Source organism: Quercus lobata, chromosome 7 (genome assembly GCF_001633185.2).
Source record: "Quercus lobata isolate SW786 chromosome 7, ValleyOak3.0 Primary Assembly, whole genome shotgun sequence".
Lineage (NCBI taxonomy): Eukaryota > Viridiplantae > Streptophyta > Magnoliopsida > Fagales > Fagaceae > Quercus > Quercus lobata.
The window spans coordinates 35,252,121-35,269,105 of NC_044910.1; the positions used below are offsets into that span (position 1 = coordinate 35,252,121).

At 35.0% G+C, this 16,985-nt stretch overlaps 2 protein-coding genes across 2 annotated transcripts; both read right to left on the reverse strand.

Annotated features, from left to right (window-relative positions):
• Positions 1–28: 28 nt before the first annotated feature.
• On the reverse strand, positions 29–2,844 carry LOC115952466 (selT-like protein). The gene is made up of 4 exons (XM_031069648.1): positions 2,555–2,844; positions 2,327–2,406; positions 803–1,121; positions 29–580 (listed from the first exon to the last, which is right to left on the reverse strand). The coding sequence occupies exons 1-4, from the start codon at positions 2,732–2,734 to the stop codon at positions 461–463; spliced, it is 699 nt and encodes a 232-aa protein (XP_030925508.1). The 5' UTR covers positions 2,735–2,844; the 3' UTR covers positions 29–460.
• Positions 2,845–9,488: 6,644 nt separating this feature from the next.
• LOC115951962 lies at positions 9,489–13,229 on the reverse strand. The gene is made up of 6 exons (XM_031069070.1): positions 12,666–13,229; positions 11,593–12,580; positions 11,207–11,499; positions 10,740–11,120; positions 10,407–10,688; positions 9,489–10,160 (listed from the first exon to the last, which is right to left on the reverse strand). The coding sequence occupies exons 1-6, from the start codon at positions 13,227–13,229 to the stop codon at positions 9,489–9,491; spliced, it is 3,180 nt and encodes a 1,059-aa protein (XP_030924930.1).
• Between the last annotated feature and the right edge of the window lie 3,756 nt (positions 13,230–16,985).

Consider the following 16,985-nt stretch of genomic DNA (forward strand, 5'->3'; position numbering starts at 1 on the left):
TGCGTTATGCTAGATTTTTTTTCATCTATTTGAAGAAAAGAGGCCATAGTGTGATGTATTCAATCAGAATTCTCCAACTTGACCACTCTCAGGTTCCAGAGAATAATCCCATGTGAATTAGCCCTCCACTTTTCACTATTCTAGTGAGAGAGAGAGATTGAGGGAGTGCCTGATTCACAGAGAAATGTACAATTCAATTGGAAGAACAAGTTTTGGTAGAATTGTTAAAGAGTGGTCATCTAATAAATGAGGAAAAAAGAAGTGCCTGATTCACAAAGGATTTTTCTTTCTTTTTTGTAAATTATATCAGACACAAGGCGATGCCAAAATTAAAGGGTATGTAACCATTGTTCAGTACATGATTAATGAGAACGTTACAGGGGTTAAAAATTCACTATGACAGCATTTTCCTCAGTATGTCACCGCAAATTTGTGAACAAACTTCAGCCTCCACTGGGCACTAAGACCAGACACCTCCTCCTATACCATCCACAACTCTCGAGCTACTAAGTTTCCTGCCAACAAGATCTCTCAGCTCAATTTCGCTAGGGAATCTATTCTCCTTCAGCTTAGAGAAAACCTACAAGTCCAAAGAGGTAAAAGTGATGAGAGCCATGCAAAAATTGAAGAGTTTTTCACGTGTCACAATAACTGCCCTTAAAATCAACCAAGAAGACTTCAAAAATATCCCAAACTGGTATCTGACATTGAGTTTACTACCCAAGCAGGATCAACAAAAATACGTTAACTGGACCTAAAAAGTGAGCAAAATCTATGTATCGAAAGAAGATAAGAACTTTACCAGTTCACCATTACAATATACTTCAAAAGCACCAGAACTCTGCAGGAAGGATTGGATGAAGTTCCCCAAAAGCCAAGTGCTTGCAATACTTCGAAATTTATTGGCACGCAAGGAGTAGAACCAAGGAGGTGGTGCCGCAAATCCCAACCTTGGAAAAATCTGTTCACCTGCCATTATTGTCCCAATAATTCCAAATTGAACAACAGGTACAGCTTTGCTCAGTAGGCGTTTTGGAAGTGGAGGTGGGTGGTTCGCCAGAGCAACATTGATCCCAGGAAATGATGTGTCTAGCATGTTCTTCATTGTTACTGCATTTCCTCTGCCACAAGAAACATAATTTACATGTGACAATAGATAGAACAACTGCCACCACCACTAAGCCTTAGTCTCAAAATTTTGGGGTCAGCTATGGATCCTCAACAAACTACTCGTGGTCAGCCACATGAATTCAAATTTAAGAGAGAACACCAATGATCTTACAAAGTACATGTCCAAAATTTTAAAAATGAACCTACGTATAGATTGATGTAATTCGAAACAGTTTCCTATTACAACAGCGACGTACTGATGGAAACAAGTAACTTGACCTAGTTATTATTAACAAACACAATTGAGCTGACATCATGGATTTAAATTATACTACTGTCACAAGTAATAGTTTGGGCGATATTTAGAGTTAAAACAATATAAAAATTATAGAAACTACTACGATGACAATTAAGTTATATTCGTGATCAAAACTGTCAAAATAGGACGGAGGACGAAGTAAAACATTTCATAGAAAGAAGAATTGACAAAATTAGTCTGCATAAACTTACATATTTTAGAACATATTTCCAAAAGCAAGACTCTACTACCAGAAATTGAAGAGTATGCTAAAGTTCCATTGACCAAGGAATTCTAAGTTTCTAACATCAAGATGCAAACCAATGACTCGTAACAGTAATTTAGCAACACAAGTTGCCAATCCACACAATTCACATGTAGAATTTAAAGTCAAAAGTATATATCATAACACACCATTTCTTCATCAATCAGTTTCACCCTTTTTTCTTTTCCTATATTTACTTTTCAAAATGGACGACTTGGATATAAAAACCACACAAGTAGTGTGCACACATCATGACAGCTAAACAAAACACAATTAGTCAATCAATTATTTGATGATCAGAATGAGCTCAACTCAACAGTTTGGTCTTGTTAACGACTAACTTAAGACCGGAGTTCCCGGAATACTTAATCTTCTATTATGAACTGTAAACCCACAAATTCATAGCAATTATGTAATTTTCTTAACATTTAGGATAAATTATACTTTTAGTCCCTGAAATTTAAAATCAGAAACATTTTGATCCCTCCATAACACACCCCATTTATGAAATTTATGTACCTAAAAATAAAATTTCTGTTTAAACACATACATATATATATATATACACTTTTTATTTGTTGAAACGGTAAAAAAAAAAAAAATCTAATGTTAGGTACACTTGCTAATAAAACCCATCAAAGATTTGGGATAACCTGTAAGAACAGGAAGAGCAAAAGTTGATGTTGACAGTGCTGCCCAGACCAATTCCTCCACCGACAATGCCACTTGGTTTCTGCATTTTCACCCAAAAAAACAAACAAAAATGTTAGGTACATAAATTTTTTTCTCACATGTAAAATACCAATATGGACGCAACCCATTATAATATATGTTACCAAAAAAAAAAAATGTGATAAGAATTGTAAAATTGAGAGGAGGACCTGTGTTGGAAAATCAAGAGGTTGGTTGAGAATTGGTTGTTGGGGAATTGGGTTAGGAGGTTTGTAATGGAATTGATTAGTAGTGGGTACTTTGGGAGGTGGGGTTATGAAGAGGTTTACAATGTCGGTACAAAACAGAAACATTGGTATACCCAACAGAAATAACTGGGCTCGATCCATTGGAATTGGAATTGGAATTACTGGGAATATGAAATCCCAATCTATCAGAATCAAGGAAACAGCGACAAGACCAGAGGGAAATAGAGAGAAATGGACTTTTTCGGGTAATGATTAATGTAAATTTCAGGTGAAGTGAAGGGTAAAATTGACAAAAAGAAAAACAAAAAAAAACAATATGGGTCTATCGGGTCGTGACGTAGCGCGAACCAATCGGTTGATCCGGATGCGGTTGAACAAGACACGTTTTCTCACCTCATGTGGCCTAAATTTTTGGTGGGTGTCGTTTACTCTTGAAAAGAAAAAAACGTGTCGTTTAGGAATGGATTAAAAGGCAACTAAAACTTTTTTTTTTTATTTTTTTTATTTTAAATTTGCATATAATTCTTGATTAATTAATCCTTCCTAATAGTAAAAGTACAAAATATAATTTTTCCTAGTTCTATTAAGTCGGAGTTGTCGGAGAATCAGACTAATTGAATGGTGGTATAAACAATATAGTTTGACATGAAAGTGAAACTAATTATAACAACAAATCTTAATCCTAAATTTTGAAGTTGATTTTGGTTGAAACTAATATTATTTTGCTATTTAACTAGGTTGAGGAGTTTAATAGGCTTGTTGACTAATAATTATCTCTCATCATTCTTTTAACATTTCTTTTTTAGTTCAAGTAAGATTCAATATTAAATTTTTTATGTGATAATAAGAGTTTTTACTAGTAATTTTTATCGCTATCATTCTTCATTGTCAACTAACATTTGCAATTGTTGCTTTGGGGAAATCCCATAAAATTGGATCTAACATTTACAATTATAATTTATTAAACTCGATTTTAAATAAGTGAAAGGTGTGTATCTAAGGTTGGAGGTTGTCTAAATAGTATCCTATTTTGTCACCACTCTTGAACAGTTTAACAAGGATCAGAGGAAGAAATGCCACTTCTTGAATACATGCATTATTCTCTTATGTAAGGCCAATACACCGTAAGAATATGTGGGTGCGAGTAGTGGTATGTTCTGTTGTGTGTTGGTAGTTTTCTTAGGCTTACTTAACCTGTATCTTAAAGTGTAGGGCGATGATTACACAGGCAAGCCATTTTTTCAAAAAAAAGAAAGATAATTACTTTGATATCCAAAATTTGTTAAATTTATACCGAAAATATAATTACAGATCAAATCATAGCATCAATTAAAATAAAAAATAATTTATTTATAGAAATAGAAAAAGATGTTAAACATTTTAGAAGTTAAGGGGTTGGGTTATTATATGTATATTTAATTTTTTTTTTTAAGTTGTTTAGATTGGCAAAATTTTCAACCCAAGTTACCCAATTCAACCCAATATTATTGAACAATATATGTTTTTTTTTTTTTAATGTTTTGTAGTTTGATTTATTTTGGATTTTGACTTAATTTAAATTTATTAATTTGATTAAGTTTGGTATTTTGAGACCTAGTTTTTTAAGAAATTTGAATATTAGGCCAAGTTGTGTACATACATATATAATTTAATCTATTTTATGCATTTTCAATTTATAATTTAATTTTTATACATATTTTATTACAACTTGAAAACACTTCTTTATCTCTATAAAGTCTCTCATGACTGCTTCTACCTCTACTTTTCATCTCTACCTCATTAATTTTGAAGCCACCTCATTAGGACGGTAAAATATTTCAACCACGACAAGGAGACAAGGCGTCCTTGATCTAATTGCTCTTGATCCGATCCTCAGGCTTTGTAAACACCCCAAACACAACCTAAATCAACTCATTCACACTCCTAATTATACTAAACACTCCATAGGATCCCAATCCAACAAAAGACATAATGTTGATGCCTCTTTTTTCTAAAGGTCCACACAAGACAAGTCTAATTCTTTTGGGCCTATTTTTGTTGTATTTTGTTAAAAAATTTTAGAATAAAATATCTTTTTCGTCCTTAAATTTTTATAAAAGTTATTTTTTCATTTCTAAACTTTCAAAAGTCATTTTTCATCCCTAAATTTTGTAAAACATTCTACTATACGTCCTTCCGTCTATAACAGTTAGTTTATCCATCTATAACATCTATAACAGTTAGTTTATATCCTTTATGCATGACACTATCTGATTTGGATTAGAGTATTTTATTTAAAATTTTTGCACATGTGGCACATAGCTATTGGGGCGTGGAAAGAATAATAATATGATGAAATTACCCCTCCCACCTGGGGCCAAAACTAACCACGAAAACCCATGCCCAAACCCCTCGGCAACAACCAGCAACCCCAAACCGTCAGGTGGTTTAACTCTCCATGGTGCGAAGCACGTTCAATGGAATTGGACGATCATATTCATGTTGTTGGGGCTGTCAATCTATCAAAGAAGACTAGGAAAAACTGAAATCAGTTCAAATCTAAGTAATCGCAATCTTGCAGGTTCTCCAATTCTTTTGACTTACTACAGTAGGTCCTTGAAGTGTGCAAATAGGACAAAGAAGACTTTATGATGCTTTGATGGTGCCCGTGGACTAGCAAAAACAAGATTCAACAAAACAAGCCCATACCAACCTACAATGATGGTATATGTGTTTAAAAACTGAAAATTATTGTTTGAAAATATTTGTGGAAATACGTGTAGGTAAAAAAGTGTGTGAAAATATGTGTAATATTGTTTAAAAACTAAAAATGGTTGTTTGAAAACACAAACCAAACACCCCCAGTTTTTCCAAAAAAAAAAAAAAAAAATCACACTAAGTCCAAATACAAATTTCCTAAAGCTTCACGCAAACCTTTCACAATGACATAAAGATTCAAAACAGCCACCCAAAAATTAGTGTTGCCAGTCTGGGATCGGGATTTCATAGTTGGGGTCATTGCCTTGGAATAGCTGACTGGGGTCGCCAGTTGAGGCTGACACTATGGGAGGTTGGGTGTTGGGTTGCGTGGTTCTAGAATAAGGTTAGGTTCTACTTTAAGTGGAGATAATTTAATCCGATCTCTTTTTTCATACGTGCCAATAACTTTGTGTCACATGTCTAAAACTTTTTAAATAAAATAGTTTTGTCCAAATCAAATGCCATGTCAACACTCTGTTAGGTCATAGAGAATATAAACTAATAGAGTAACAGATATAAATGGAAGGATGTAAAGTAGAATGTTTTAAAAAGTTTAGGGACGAAAAATAAATTTTTAAAAGTTTAAGGATGAAAAACGAACTTTTGTTAGAATTTAGGGATGAAAATGATATTTTGAACTCTTTTTTTTTTTTTTTTAACATGACCTAAGTCCATGTAATTATTGGGGAAATTAGAGGAGTGTTGTATAAATGGTAAAAAGTACGTAGATTTTGGGTTTATACCCATAGACCCAAGAGATAGAGTTTGTTAGGTGGGGTTGGAACACTTGCATAGTCTATGAGCCCATGTGTTAGCCATAAAACACCAAAAAAGAGCCTGACTGATCTGTTGAATTTGCCCAAAATTTCGGCCAAATTGCTTTCACAATTTTGGGCCAAATTGCTTTCACCATGAAAAAGCAATTTGACCTCACTTATTGTTAACTGACTAGATCCCTTAAATTTAGTAGGTTTTTTAGGGGTTGTTTTCCCCTAAGAGGACACAACAAAGTTGGTTTGGTTAATAGATTACCCAAAATTGATATAAAGGCATATTCCTAATATCCAAATCCAATCAAGAACAAAACTCAAGGTTGCCAAATATCCGGAAACCAAATGCTTTGATCCTCATTCAACGATGGACATTAGACATGTCTAAACTTATTATAAAACTTGGTTTCAATCCATGCATTAATCTGATTTTTTTTTTTTTTTTTGGTCTAAAGGAAAATATATTAAACTAACTGGAAGAACAAGAACCAGGACAAAGCCTGTTACAGTAATCACCCAAAGAGTCAGCCTCAATCAGAGGGATCAACTCTACAGGGGGAAAAGAATGAACAGAAAAATCCAAGGATTGAACCAGACCTAACTTAGCTAAACGATTTGTACATTTGTTAGCTTCCTGGAAAGTATGCTTAACACGAACCTGAGGGAATTGATCAATTAAGTGAAGTCCAAGCTTCTAGTTTAAGAAACAACATATTCACAAGGGACTCTTGCCGTGTTATAATCAATAATCATAATAAGACAAAGATTATTTTGGTAGATATTCCTTCTATGAGTTAGTATATTTTTTCCACGATGCACCACTAGCCTCCATCCGTGTATTGGAGAGAGTAGCATAATTAGTAAAATATAGCACGCGTATATTACGGTAAACATACAGCAGATACAATTTGGTATTTTTTAATAAAAGTATGTTTTGAAAATTCGGCATAAAAATATAGAAACAGAAAAATAACGGTGCATGTGTAGTACCAGTATTTTTAAAATAATTCGTATAAAAAATACAGAAACATTTAACACACACATATATCATATATTATATAATAAAAGTTGGGCTTAGATGTCATGGTTGCGCCAAGTAACTTCACCAAATTGTAGAACTTTTTTTAGATTTTTAGATTTCAAAATATATATATATATATATATTTTTTTTTTCTCCTATAATCCATAAGTTGAAAAAAATTTTAATTTGGTTACAATCCAAAATTTTCATTTTATCCATGTAATCCTTATTTTTTTACCTGCAGAATATATTACTAATAAAAGTCTAATCAATATTACAGAACCCCTTTCCCTCTTCCTTTTTGTGTGTGTGTGTGTGTGTGTGTGTGTGTGTTTGTTTCTAAAAAAAATGGTAACTGTCTCACATTGCTTAAGAGAGTGTGTTGTGTGTAGTATAACTTACCCCACCCTTTCTTAAAAGTTACCATGACTTTTGAGTGGAGTTGTGGTGTGCCTTTGTGTTAGAGCCCCTTTCCTTCTTTCTTGTGTGTGTGTTTGTTTCTCAAAAAAAAAAAAAAATTGTAAAATTTTTTTCATATTTAAAATGATAAGACACGTATAAAAAAAAAAAAAAAAAAAAAAAAAACCTTAGAAACATGTATAAGATAACTAATTTACTTAGGTTAGGATTGTATAACCATTAGTATTTTATTTAAAATTTAAAATTTAAAATTATAGATAAAAAATAATTTTAGAAAAAATTACACGCTATTTTTTTTTTTTTTTTTGGATAAAAACATTTTTTAACAATATATAATTGAAGAAGTTATATGAACAAAAAGTCTTCACATTGAAGAAGTGGATATGAACAAAAATTTGTGCCGTGTGATGAGAGGAAATAGCAAAATCTAAACTAACGTCTAACATAAAATTTGTAGATAAAAAAAGAAAGAAAGGATTTTAGACACCTAATCCAAAAAGTTTTAGATGAAAATGCCCTATATCAATTAACACAGACCTCATGTATATCAATTGAGAGATACTACGTCCACAACATTTTCACAACAAATCATAGATGGTTAGTTGTTATTGATTCAAATTTGAACCTAACACTAAGATTACTTTTTTGCCCCAACAATAACAACTAGTAATAACTTACCACTTAAGATTTTTTATAAAAATGTTGTGAAATTGTTGTGGACATATTATTTCTCATATCAATCAATCGGAACTCTTTTGTAGATAAAAACAAAATAATTGTATTACAGGCACTTAATCCGAAAAATTTTAGATTAAAAAGCCTCATGTATATCAATTAACTTAGGCCTCATGTATTTAGAAATCTATATCTATATTAACATTAATCATAATTCTATATTAAATTTTGGAGTTTATCCAAAGAATAAAAAAGTAAAGAAAAAAAATAGTTTGATATGACCACAAAAAAAAAAAAGTTGCATTTTTTTGTTAAAACACCGAGGAGAAAATGATAAGTTTGAAGGAACTTATCAACTACCAATATGTAAAATTTGAGACAGGAAAATTACCCTATAAACATACAATGCATCAAGCACCTTCTTTTTGGGATTAGCAGACACATCCCACGTACAAATCTGCAGTCATTGGAGCCATTCAAAAGGTATCCCTCCTTGGTTGGACTCCAAGACAACCCGTACCCTTCCCTTTCTAGATCTCTTTAAAAAAATAAAGTCCATGAGACGTTAAATTAGTAAATTAGAAAAGATATAGATAAACAGTTTTAGTTTTTGTTATTCAAACTGGTTTGGTTTCTCTTAGATTTAGTAGTTGTATGCCACTAACTAACTAAATTAAAAAAAAAAAAAATACTCGTTATATATATATATATATATATATATATATTTTGGATAGAAACATTTTTAACAATATATAATTGATTAGTATTTCATATAGGATAGGTGTCTTTAATTCCAAACCATCTAATAATTTCTCTTATAATTTAACTTCAATATAATTTGAATTCTATGTCTAATAGAACTCTCTCAAGTCCTAACTTCTAAGTTTTTTGGTTAAACATGCATCCTAAGTGATGAGTTTTAGTGTTTTACGTTTTTTTTAATACATATATCTTTTTCCTAAGAATTCTATTTCTCTTATAATTCCTAAATTGATTAGAAATCTAACATCTTCACAATTGAAAATTCTCTATATATACGGGTTTTTTTAGTGTATTCTTATATATTTATATGCACAACTTCTTCATTAATAGCTTCTTTCTTTCTCTTTTTTTTTTTTTTTTTAAATTTAATTTTTTGGAGATAGAAACACTACTTATTGTTCTCATCAATTTTCTCTCTCCCCATTATTAATAATAAGTTTTTTTTTTTTTTTTTTGAGAAACCAGACCCCAAGTGCGGGCTGGGCTTTATTGAAACAGGAATTAAACATCAAGATACATCACCCAAAACCAGAGGGATAATGTCTTCAGGACAATCCTCTAACCAAACTTGTAACTCAGGCCCTGCTTTAGCACGTTTAGCTAATGTATCAGCTACTGAATTACATGAACGAGGAACATAACAAAAATCAGAAAAATGTAAAAGAGAAGCTTGGCCAAGAACATCATCAACTATGTGACCATACAAAGATTGGTTAGCTGATCCTTTTGAAATGGCATTGATCACTACTGCTGCGTCACCTTCAAATATCACTTCGTGTAACCCGATCTCAACAGGAAATTGGACAACGCGCCTACAAGCTAAAGCTTCAACCATTGCCACGGACTGAGGAAGTGGTACTCGAGCTGAAAGCGCACCTATGACAGCGCCATTAGTGTCTCTGATGATCACGCCCAAACCAGCAGAGTTAGAGCTTTTGAACAGAGCTCTGTCGAAGTTGGCTTTGTACCATGGCCGTGCAGGGGCAAACAATTTAGGCTGGATTGGATTTTGGGCTATGACTGGTTCATCATCGTGAGCCTCAAGGAAGTCTTGTAGGAGTTTGGCAGCTTCAGAGAAGATCTGGTTCAGAGGTCGAGCTAGACGCCTAAAATGAATTGAATTTCGCCGATTCCAGAGCAACCAAGCTAAGATAGCAAAGATCTCCACCCTATAATCATCCTGGACTTGCAAAAAACTTGAGAAAAGGTTAGAAAAATCCCCTGGTGAGTGAGGGATAGTGTGTTGCATCTAGTTGATAGTGCTCCACAATTGTGCCACCTCTAGGTAGCCCCACACAACATGCAGGATGTCCTCAGTTTGGGTTTGGCACGTGTTGCAACAGGCAAGGGGAGTTATGTGACGACGAAACAAGTTGTCCATTGTTGGAAGTGAGTTGTTACATGCTCACCAAGTGAAGTGCTTCACCTTATTTGGGGTTCGTAGCATCCAAACACCTCTCCAAAGATGTCTCTGGGGGTGTGGATTTGAGCCACTTAGGCTGTTGGTTGCAGCTTCATTAACCAACAGCTTGTAAGCACTTCGAGTTGAGAAAATACCCGAAGGCGTTTTTGACCATATGGGGCTATCTTGAGGCAGTCTGGTACTAAGAAGAATGCTCATGATTTTCTTCGCTTCATGAGGCAGAAAATTATGCATAATTTCAGCCTCCTTCCAAGTTCCATTCTCCTTATCAATCAAAATACTAACCTTTGCATCAAGGGGAATAGAGGGAAGAGGGGAACTAACCGGATGTTATACTTGATCCGGGAGCCACTTGTCCTCCTTTAAACTCATTGTTTTACCATCATCTATCCGCCAAACCATGCCTTTCCGCACCACATCCCTTGCACTTATAATACTCTTCCATGCATACGACCCATTAATCGAGGGATTAGCTTCAAGAATGGAACAATCCGGGAAAAATCGAGCTTTAAAAACTCTATGGCAAAGTGATTCCAGATTTTTCAACATACGCCAAACTTGCTTGGCCAACAAAGCATCATTGAACTTCTCAATCTCCTTAAACCCCATGCCTCCACAATCTTTAGCTTGACAAAGTTTCTCCCACTTTACCCAATGCACCTTCTTATTATCACGATGGCAGCCCCACCAAAATTTGCGGATCATGACCTCAATCTCCTAGATTAATCCCTTAGGAAGCTTGAAACAACTCATAGAATAGGTTGGAATGGCTTGGATGACGAACTTAATAAGCACCTAAGCACCTCTTTGCCTGCTTGAGATAGGAGTTTCTCCTTCCAACCTTGTATTTTCTTCCAAATTCTCTCCTTAATGTAGGCAAACCCTTGTCTCTTTGCTCTCCCCACAAATGCAGGTAACCCCAAATATCTCTCATATTGCCTGATAGCTAGAACACCCAACAAATGTTGTATTCTGACTTGGACATCATGGTGAGTGTTAGAACTGAAGAAGATATTTGTCTTATCTTTGTTTATTTTTTGGCCCGAACCCCTCTCATAAATTGACAAAAGATCAAGGATTACCTGACACTCAGATTCTTTTGCACGGCAAAAGAGAACATTGTCATCAACAAAAAATAGATGAGACACACGTGGCCCATTTCTTCAAATTGACACTCCCCTGATAACACCCTCAGATTCAGCTTTGTGGAGCAAGCCTTGAAGTCCCATGGCACATAGCAAAAATAAATATGGAGACAACGGATCACCTTGCCTTAGCCCTCTACTAGGCTTGATAGTTCTACCTGGCACCCCATTGAGCAAAACCGAATATGAAACAGACTTGATGCATGACATGATAGTAGCAAGAAAACTTCCAGCAAACCCTAAATGCAACATTGCCCTTTCCAAGAAATCCCACTCCACTCTGTCATAAGCTTTACTTATATCAAGCTTTAGAGTCATATAGCCATCTTTGCCTTGGGTCTTCCGCTTCAAGAAATGGAGTGTCTCGAATGCAACCAACACATTATCAGTAATCAGCCTTCCCGAAAGAAAAGCACTCTGTGAATCAGATACTACATATGGCAAAATCAGCTTCAAACGGTTAACCAACACTTTTGCAATGAGTTTGTAGACCACATTACAAAGGCTTATAGGTCTAAAATCTGAAACTTTCTTAGGGTCTTTTATTTTGGTAATAAGTGCAATAAAAGTAGAATTAATAGAATCTGGAATAGTGCCAGAATTTAAAGCTGTCAAAACTACTTCTGTCACATCTATACCAACAATATGCCAAAATGATTTGTAAAAAATAGGGGACATACCATCGGGGCCAGGAGCTGTGAGAGGGGCCATATGGTGGAGAGCTTTGAGAACCTCTTCAGCCTTGCAAGGTTTATTTAAGCTATTATTCATCTCATCAATTATTGTAGGAATTAAGCCATTCAAAATCTCATCAAAGCCAGTTGGATTTGATGTGGTAAACATAGTATCAAAATAAGTACTTGCCAATCTGCCCATTTGATCTTCATCTTTGATCCAAACACCAAACTCATCTTCCAACCCCACAATAAAATTATGCTTATTCCGTTGGTTGGCCTGACAATGGAAATAGCGAGTGTTGCGGTCTCCCTCCTTCAACCAATCACTATGAGAACGTTGCTTCCACATTGCTTCCTTGGTTCCATGTGCTAAGGTTAACTTGGCAACTTGCAATTTTTTTCAACAAAATACTAACCGGGTTTGAGTCAAATAAATTAACCCAAGATTGTTTCACCACATCCTCACAAGATCTATCTTTGAGCCACATTGCCTCAAATCGGAATGGCTGCCCCTTTCTATAGAACCTTTTTTGCTTAGCATCTGAAATGAGAAGGATAGGTCTATGGTCAGAATGAAAGCACTCTAAGTGATGGATACGGGAAGTAGGAAACCGTAAAAACCAATCCACTGTTGCCACCCCACAATCCAAACGGATCCAAACATTATGGTCTCCTGGTCTTCTATTGCACCATGTAAAAGGGTATCCATTAAATCCAAGATCTTTAAATCCACAATAATCCAATGCATCCTGGAACCCTTGCATCTGTCTTTCAGGCTGATCCAACCATCCCTGTTTTTCTTCAAGTCTAAGTATCTCATTAAAATCACCAAGGCATATCCAAGGTAAACTATGTCTGTGGCTCAAATCTCTGAGTAGATTCCAGGAATGTTCCCGGCTGGCAGTTTCAGGCTCTCCATAGAAACCCGTGAAACGCCAGGTGTCATCCATTCCTTGATCCACCACCTCATCAATGTGATTATCAGAAGAAATAAGGACTTTCATTGCAAAATATTCTTTCCACAGTAAAGCCAGCCCCCCCTCCCCTATTATGACGTGGAACAGCAAAATAATTTTTATACTGCATTTTACGACTTATCTTCTCAATAACATCCGTATCAACTTTGGTCTCCATGAGGAAAACCATTTTGGGATCTTTTTTGCTAACTAAGTCAGCAAGTTCGGCATCTGTCTGTGGGTTCCCAAGCCCACGACAGTTCCAGCTAAGGCAACTCATTGTGACTGGTGGTGCTGGGAACCAGCCACCACCTGATTATTCTCATTTCCCCCCTTACTTACTACATTAACCCTCTTCTTTTTTCTAATAGTCAAGTCCACAGCCTCCAACTCTGGTCGCCTACTCTCTAAAGTCTCCATATCTGAACTTGAATCAGATTCCCCAACCTCACACAATAGTTTTGTCCATTTTTTCTTGGAACTTGTCAAAGGCTGCGTAGCTAACCTATTTGTTATGTTTGCTAGTGGAGTCTGGGTTGCACCAAAAGAGAAAAAACCATTCAACCCCTCACTGTGACCAACTCCCCCCTTATTACACAAAGCAGTTTGCAAGGGCATTGTATAAGTTGGCTGACCCGGACCCACCAAATTCTCCATGCTTTTTTTCCAAAACTTCAGACATCTCACCATTAACACTAAAATCATTTCGGTGCAAATTATCATGATGAGAAATAAGCACACCTGATGGTTCGGCTTCCACGAGTACTGCCTCTGACCGAATATGTTCTGTTGCACCTCCCTTGCCAAGGTCTGAACCGTGCACACCTTTATTGTTCAAGTCCTTGGTGGTTGGCTGTTTACGCTCCATTGCCGGACCCTTTTTCCAGCTCGGTTTCCCACGAGCACTACCAGATATAACCTCCATTGTTTTCCTAGTGTGACGCACCGAATCAGCACGTAACCAATCCCCATATTGTTGCTCTTCTTTCTTCAATCTACCTTTTCCCCGAAGCCACACGTCGCAGTCGCTTTCACTATGGGAAACCTTCCCGCACCAATAACAAAAGTTGGGCAGCTGCTCAAATTTAAGCAAAGCCCACCCAACATGCTTTCCTTCCGACCACAGTTTGCAACACCGCGGAAGAGGTTTTTAAATACCAATCACAACCCGAATTCGCAAGAACTCACTTCCCTCACCATCATCCTCTGGGTCAGCCACCTGCACTAAAGCTCCAATAGTGTTACCCACTGCTTCACCCGTCGCCTGAGTAAGGCACTAATTTGGGACATTGTGGAGTTGCACCTAGAAGGTAACAGAATCAAAAGGGAGCAAAGGAGCAGATTCAACATCCACAGCGCGCTAAAAAGCAACTAAGCTTTTGTCGTAGTTCCATGGCTCAAACTTCAGGACTCGTTCTAGGTCCAGTGCATCATCGAATTCAAACAACAAAATATTGCCCCCAATATCCCGAATCTTCATCTCTCCAATGAGTTTCCAAAGCGGTTTGAACGTCCGACTAGCTGCCTCTGCATTAACCACTCGCTTTGTGAAAAACTTTGCTACTAAACGCACAATGGAGACCTCTGTTTTCTGAGGAACATTAGCCCCGTTCTCTTCTTCTTCTGTCGATGAAAATCGTGACCAAAGGTCCTCAATGGATGCCATAGCAATAAGACTGCCAGCCACACCACTCCCTAACAGGGACATCAACACACACCACTCACCGTCCTACCAGGCACAGGGCTTGAAAGGAACAGGAGAACCTCCACGAAGGGAAGGAAAAAATTCTACACTTGTCGCTGGGAAAACCTAACTAGAGAAACCCTAGCAGATAAACCCTAGGCGGCATGAGAGAAACTCTTTACTCAATAATAATAAGTTTGTATCTCTCTTTTTGTTTGCAGCAGACGGTAGAATACTTTATTAAAACCACAATATTACAAGTTTATTTTTATTCTTTGTTTTTGTTTTTATGGTTTTGCTTATGAGTCATAAATGCAATTTTAAATCCATGAAATCAATTATATGAACCTCTATAATATTTCACCTTTATGATTTATCAGGCATCAATTATTATTTGAGTTTGTTTTGTTTGTGGTAGAATATTTTATCAAAGCCACCATCCACACTACTAAAGGTATGTTTCTTCTCTTTGTTTTTGTTTTCTATGGTTCTATTTATGAGTCATAAAGTCAATTTTAAATCCATGAAATTCATATATAAGCCTATATACATATTTCACATTCATGATCTATCCATCATTAGTTATTATTTGAGTTGGTTTTGTTTGTAGTAGAATGTTTTATCAAGGCCACCATCCATATTATTACAGGTATGTTTCTCTTCTTTGTTATTTTTGAGTGTGTGTGTGTGTGTGTTTTTATTTTTATTTTTTATTTTATGGTTTTGCTTATGAGTCATTAAAAGGTAATTTAAATCCGTGAAATCTACCATATAAACCTCTATATATATTTCACCTTCTTTTATAAATATTTCACTTTCATGATTTGTTTGCATAAATTATTATTTGAGTTAAACTAAAAGGTATGGAGATTTATCCTTCTATCTCTATAATATTCTTCTTTTTTATCCTACAAAAATATATTTAGTTTTTTTCTTCTTCTTTTGTTTGGTTTTGCATTTATGAATTATTTGTACTCATCTTTTTTTTCCCCCTCATAGGCTTTATTTATTTATTATTTAAGAATTATCAAATTTTGTATTTCCTCCTACAACAAGGGTTTCATCTTTTTTATATATATTATTTCTAGGTTGTATTTGAGTTATGCTTATATGTGCATTATTAGATTAAATTAATTTTCTTGAATAGTAAAATTTTTATGTTACTATATCTCATTTTTATTTTTTTTGTTAGTAATATTAAATGTGAGTGCTACAAAAATATCATTATAAGACAACTGATAAGTTAGAAGAGAATTATGTTAATTTTTTTGGCAAATGAAATACCTTTGGTTAAGTTTCCATGGGTTTTTAATTATTAAATTTAGGAATTTTTTCATATAAATATGTTGTGTTATTGCTTGATACTTTTAAGAACAATAATTTTTATGCAATTTATATAATCTAGATTCAAGTGATTATTGATTTATTATTTCTCAGTAAAATTATACTAAAAGTTTATAACTAAAATCGTGCAACGCACGACTATAATACTATATAATAAAATTTGGGCTTAGATGCGGTGGTTGAGCCAAGTGGCTTCACTAAATTGCAGAATTTTTTTTTTTAGATTTTTAGATTTTAAAAATATATAAAAAAAAAATTTCCCTATAATTCTAAGTTGATAAAAATCTTAATTTGATTACTGTAAGGACCAAATTTGAGTCCCAAGCCCAAATGATGAATGAACTTAGGCCCAAAAGGCCTAAAAAGCCTAATACAATAAATTTGTAGAGAGCGGGTTGAAAAACTGGGCTTTAATGAATCAGTCAACAAATAAAGTGGATTCAGATGACAAGAAAATGTAGTTAGAATAGTTTAATCTAAAGAAAACTGTCCTCGGCACAGTCCGAGAAGATCAGTTCTTATATATTGATTCTCAAGTTTGATTACAAGTTAAATTCTTGATTACTACAGTGTTTCTCTCTCTATTTTCCGATCCTCTTTTGGCGCATTTCGCATCGAGGTTCTCACTCAGGCCTTTGGGTCCCGCTTCATTACACGCAGTAGGGTTCCTCGTCCCTTAGATTCCCTACTATCTATGGCCATGTGAGAATGGGAGACCTTGAAAACGTACTCAGACAGATACTGGGAGATGTTCAACGAGATAGATGGTGACTTTA

Excerpts from the sequence above, each read along its gene's own strand:
- LOC115952466 (XM_031069648.1), bottom strand. The coding sequence starts at position 2,734 with ATGGATCGAGCCCAGTTATTTCTGTTGGGTATACCAATGTTTCTGTTT. Across the intron at positions 1,122-2,326 it reads TGCTCTTCCTGTTCTTACAG|AGGAAATGCAGTAACAATGA; the intron begins GTTATCCCAAAT and ends TTCTTGTGGCAG. Across the intron at positions 581-802 it reads TATATTGTAATGGTGAACTG|GTTTTCTCTAAGCTGAAGGA; the intron begins GTAAAGTTCTTA and ends TTGGACTTGTAG.
- LOC115951962 (XM_031069070.1), bottom strand. The coding sequence starts at position 13,229 with ATGAAAGTCCTTATTTCTTCTGATAATCACATTGATGAGGTGGTGGAT. Across the intron at positions 12,581-12,665 it reads ATGTGGTGAAACAATCTTGG|GAAGCAATGTGGAAGCAACG; the intron begins GTTAATTTATTT and ends CATGGAACCAAG. Across the intron at positions 10,161-10,406 it reads TGCTACGAACCCCAAATAAG|GATGATTATAGGGTGGAGAT; the intron begins GTGAAGCACTTC and ends TTGCAAGTCCAG.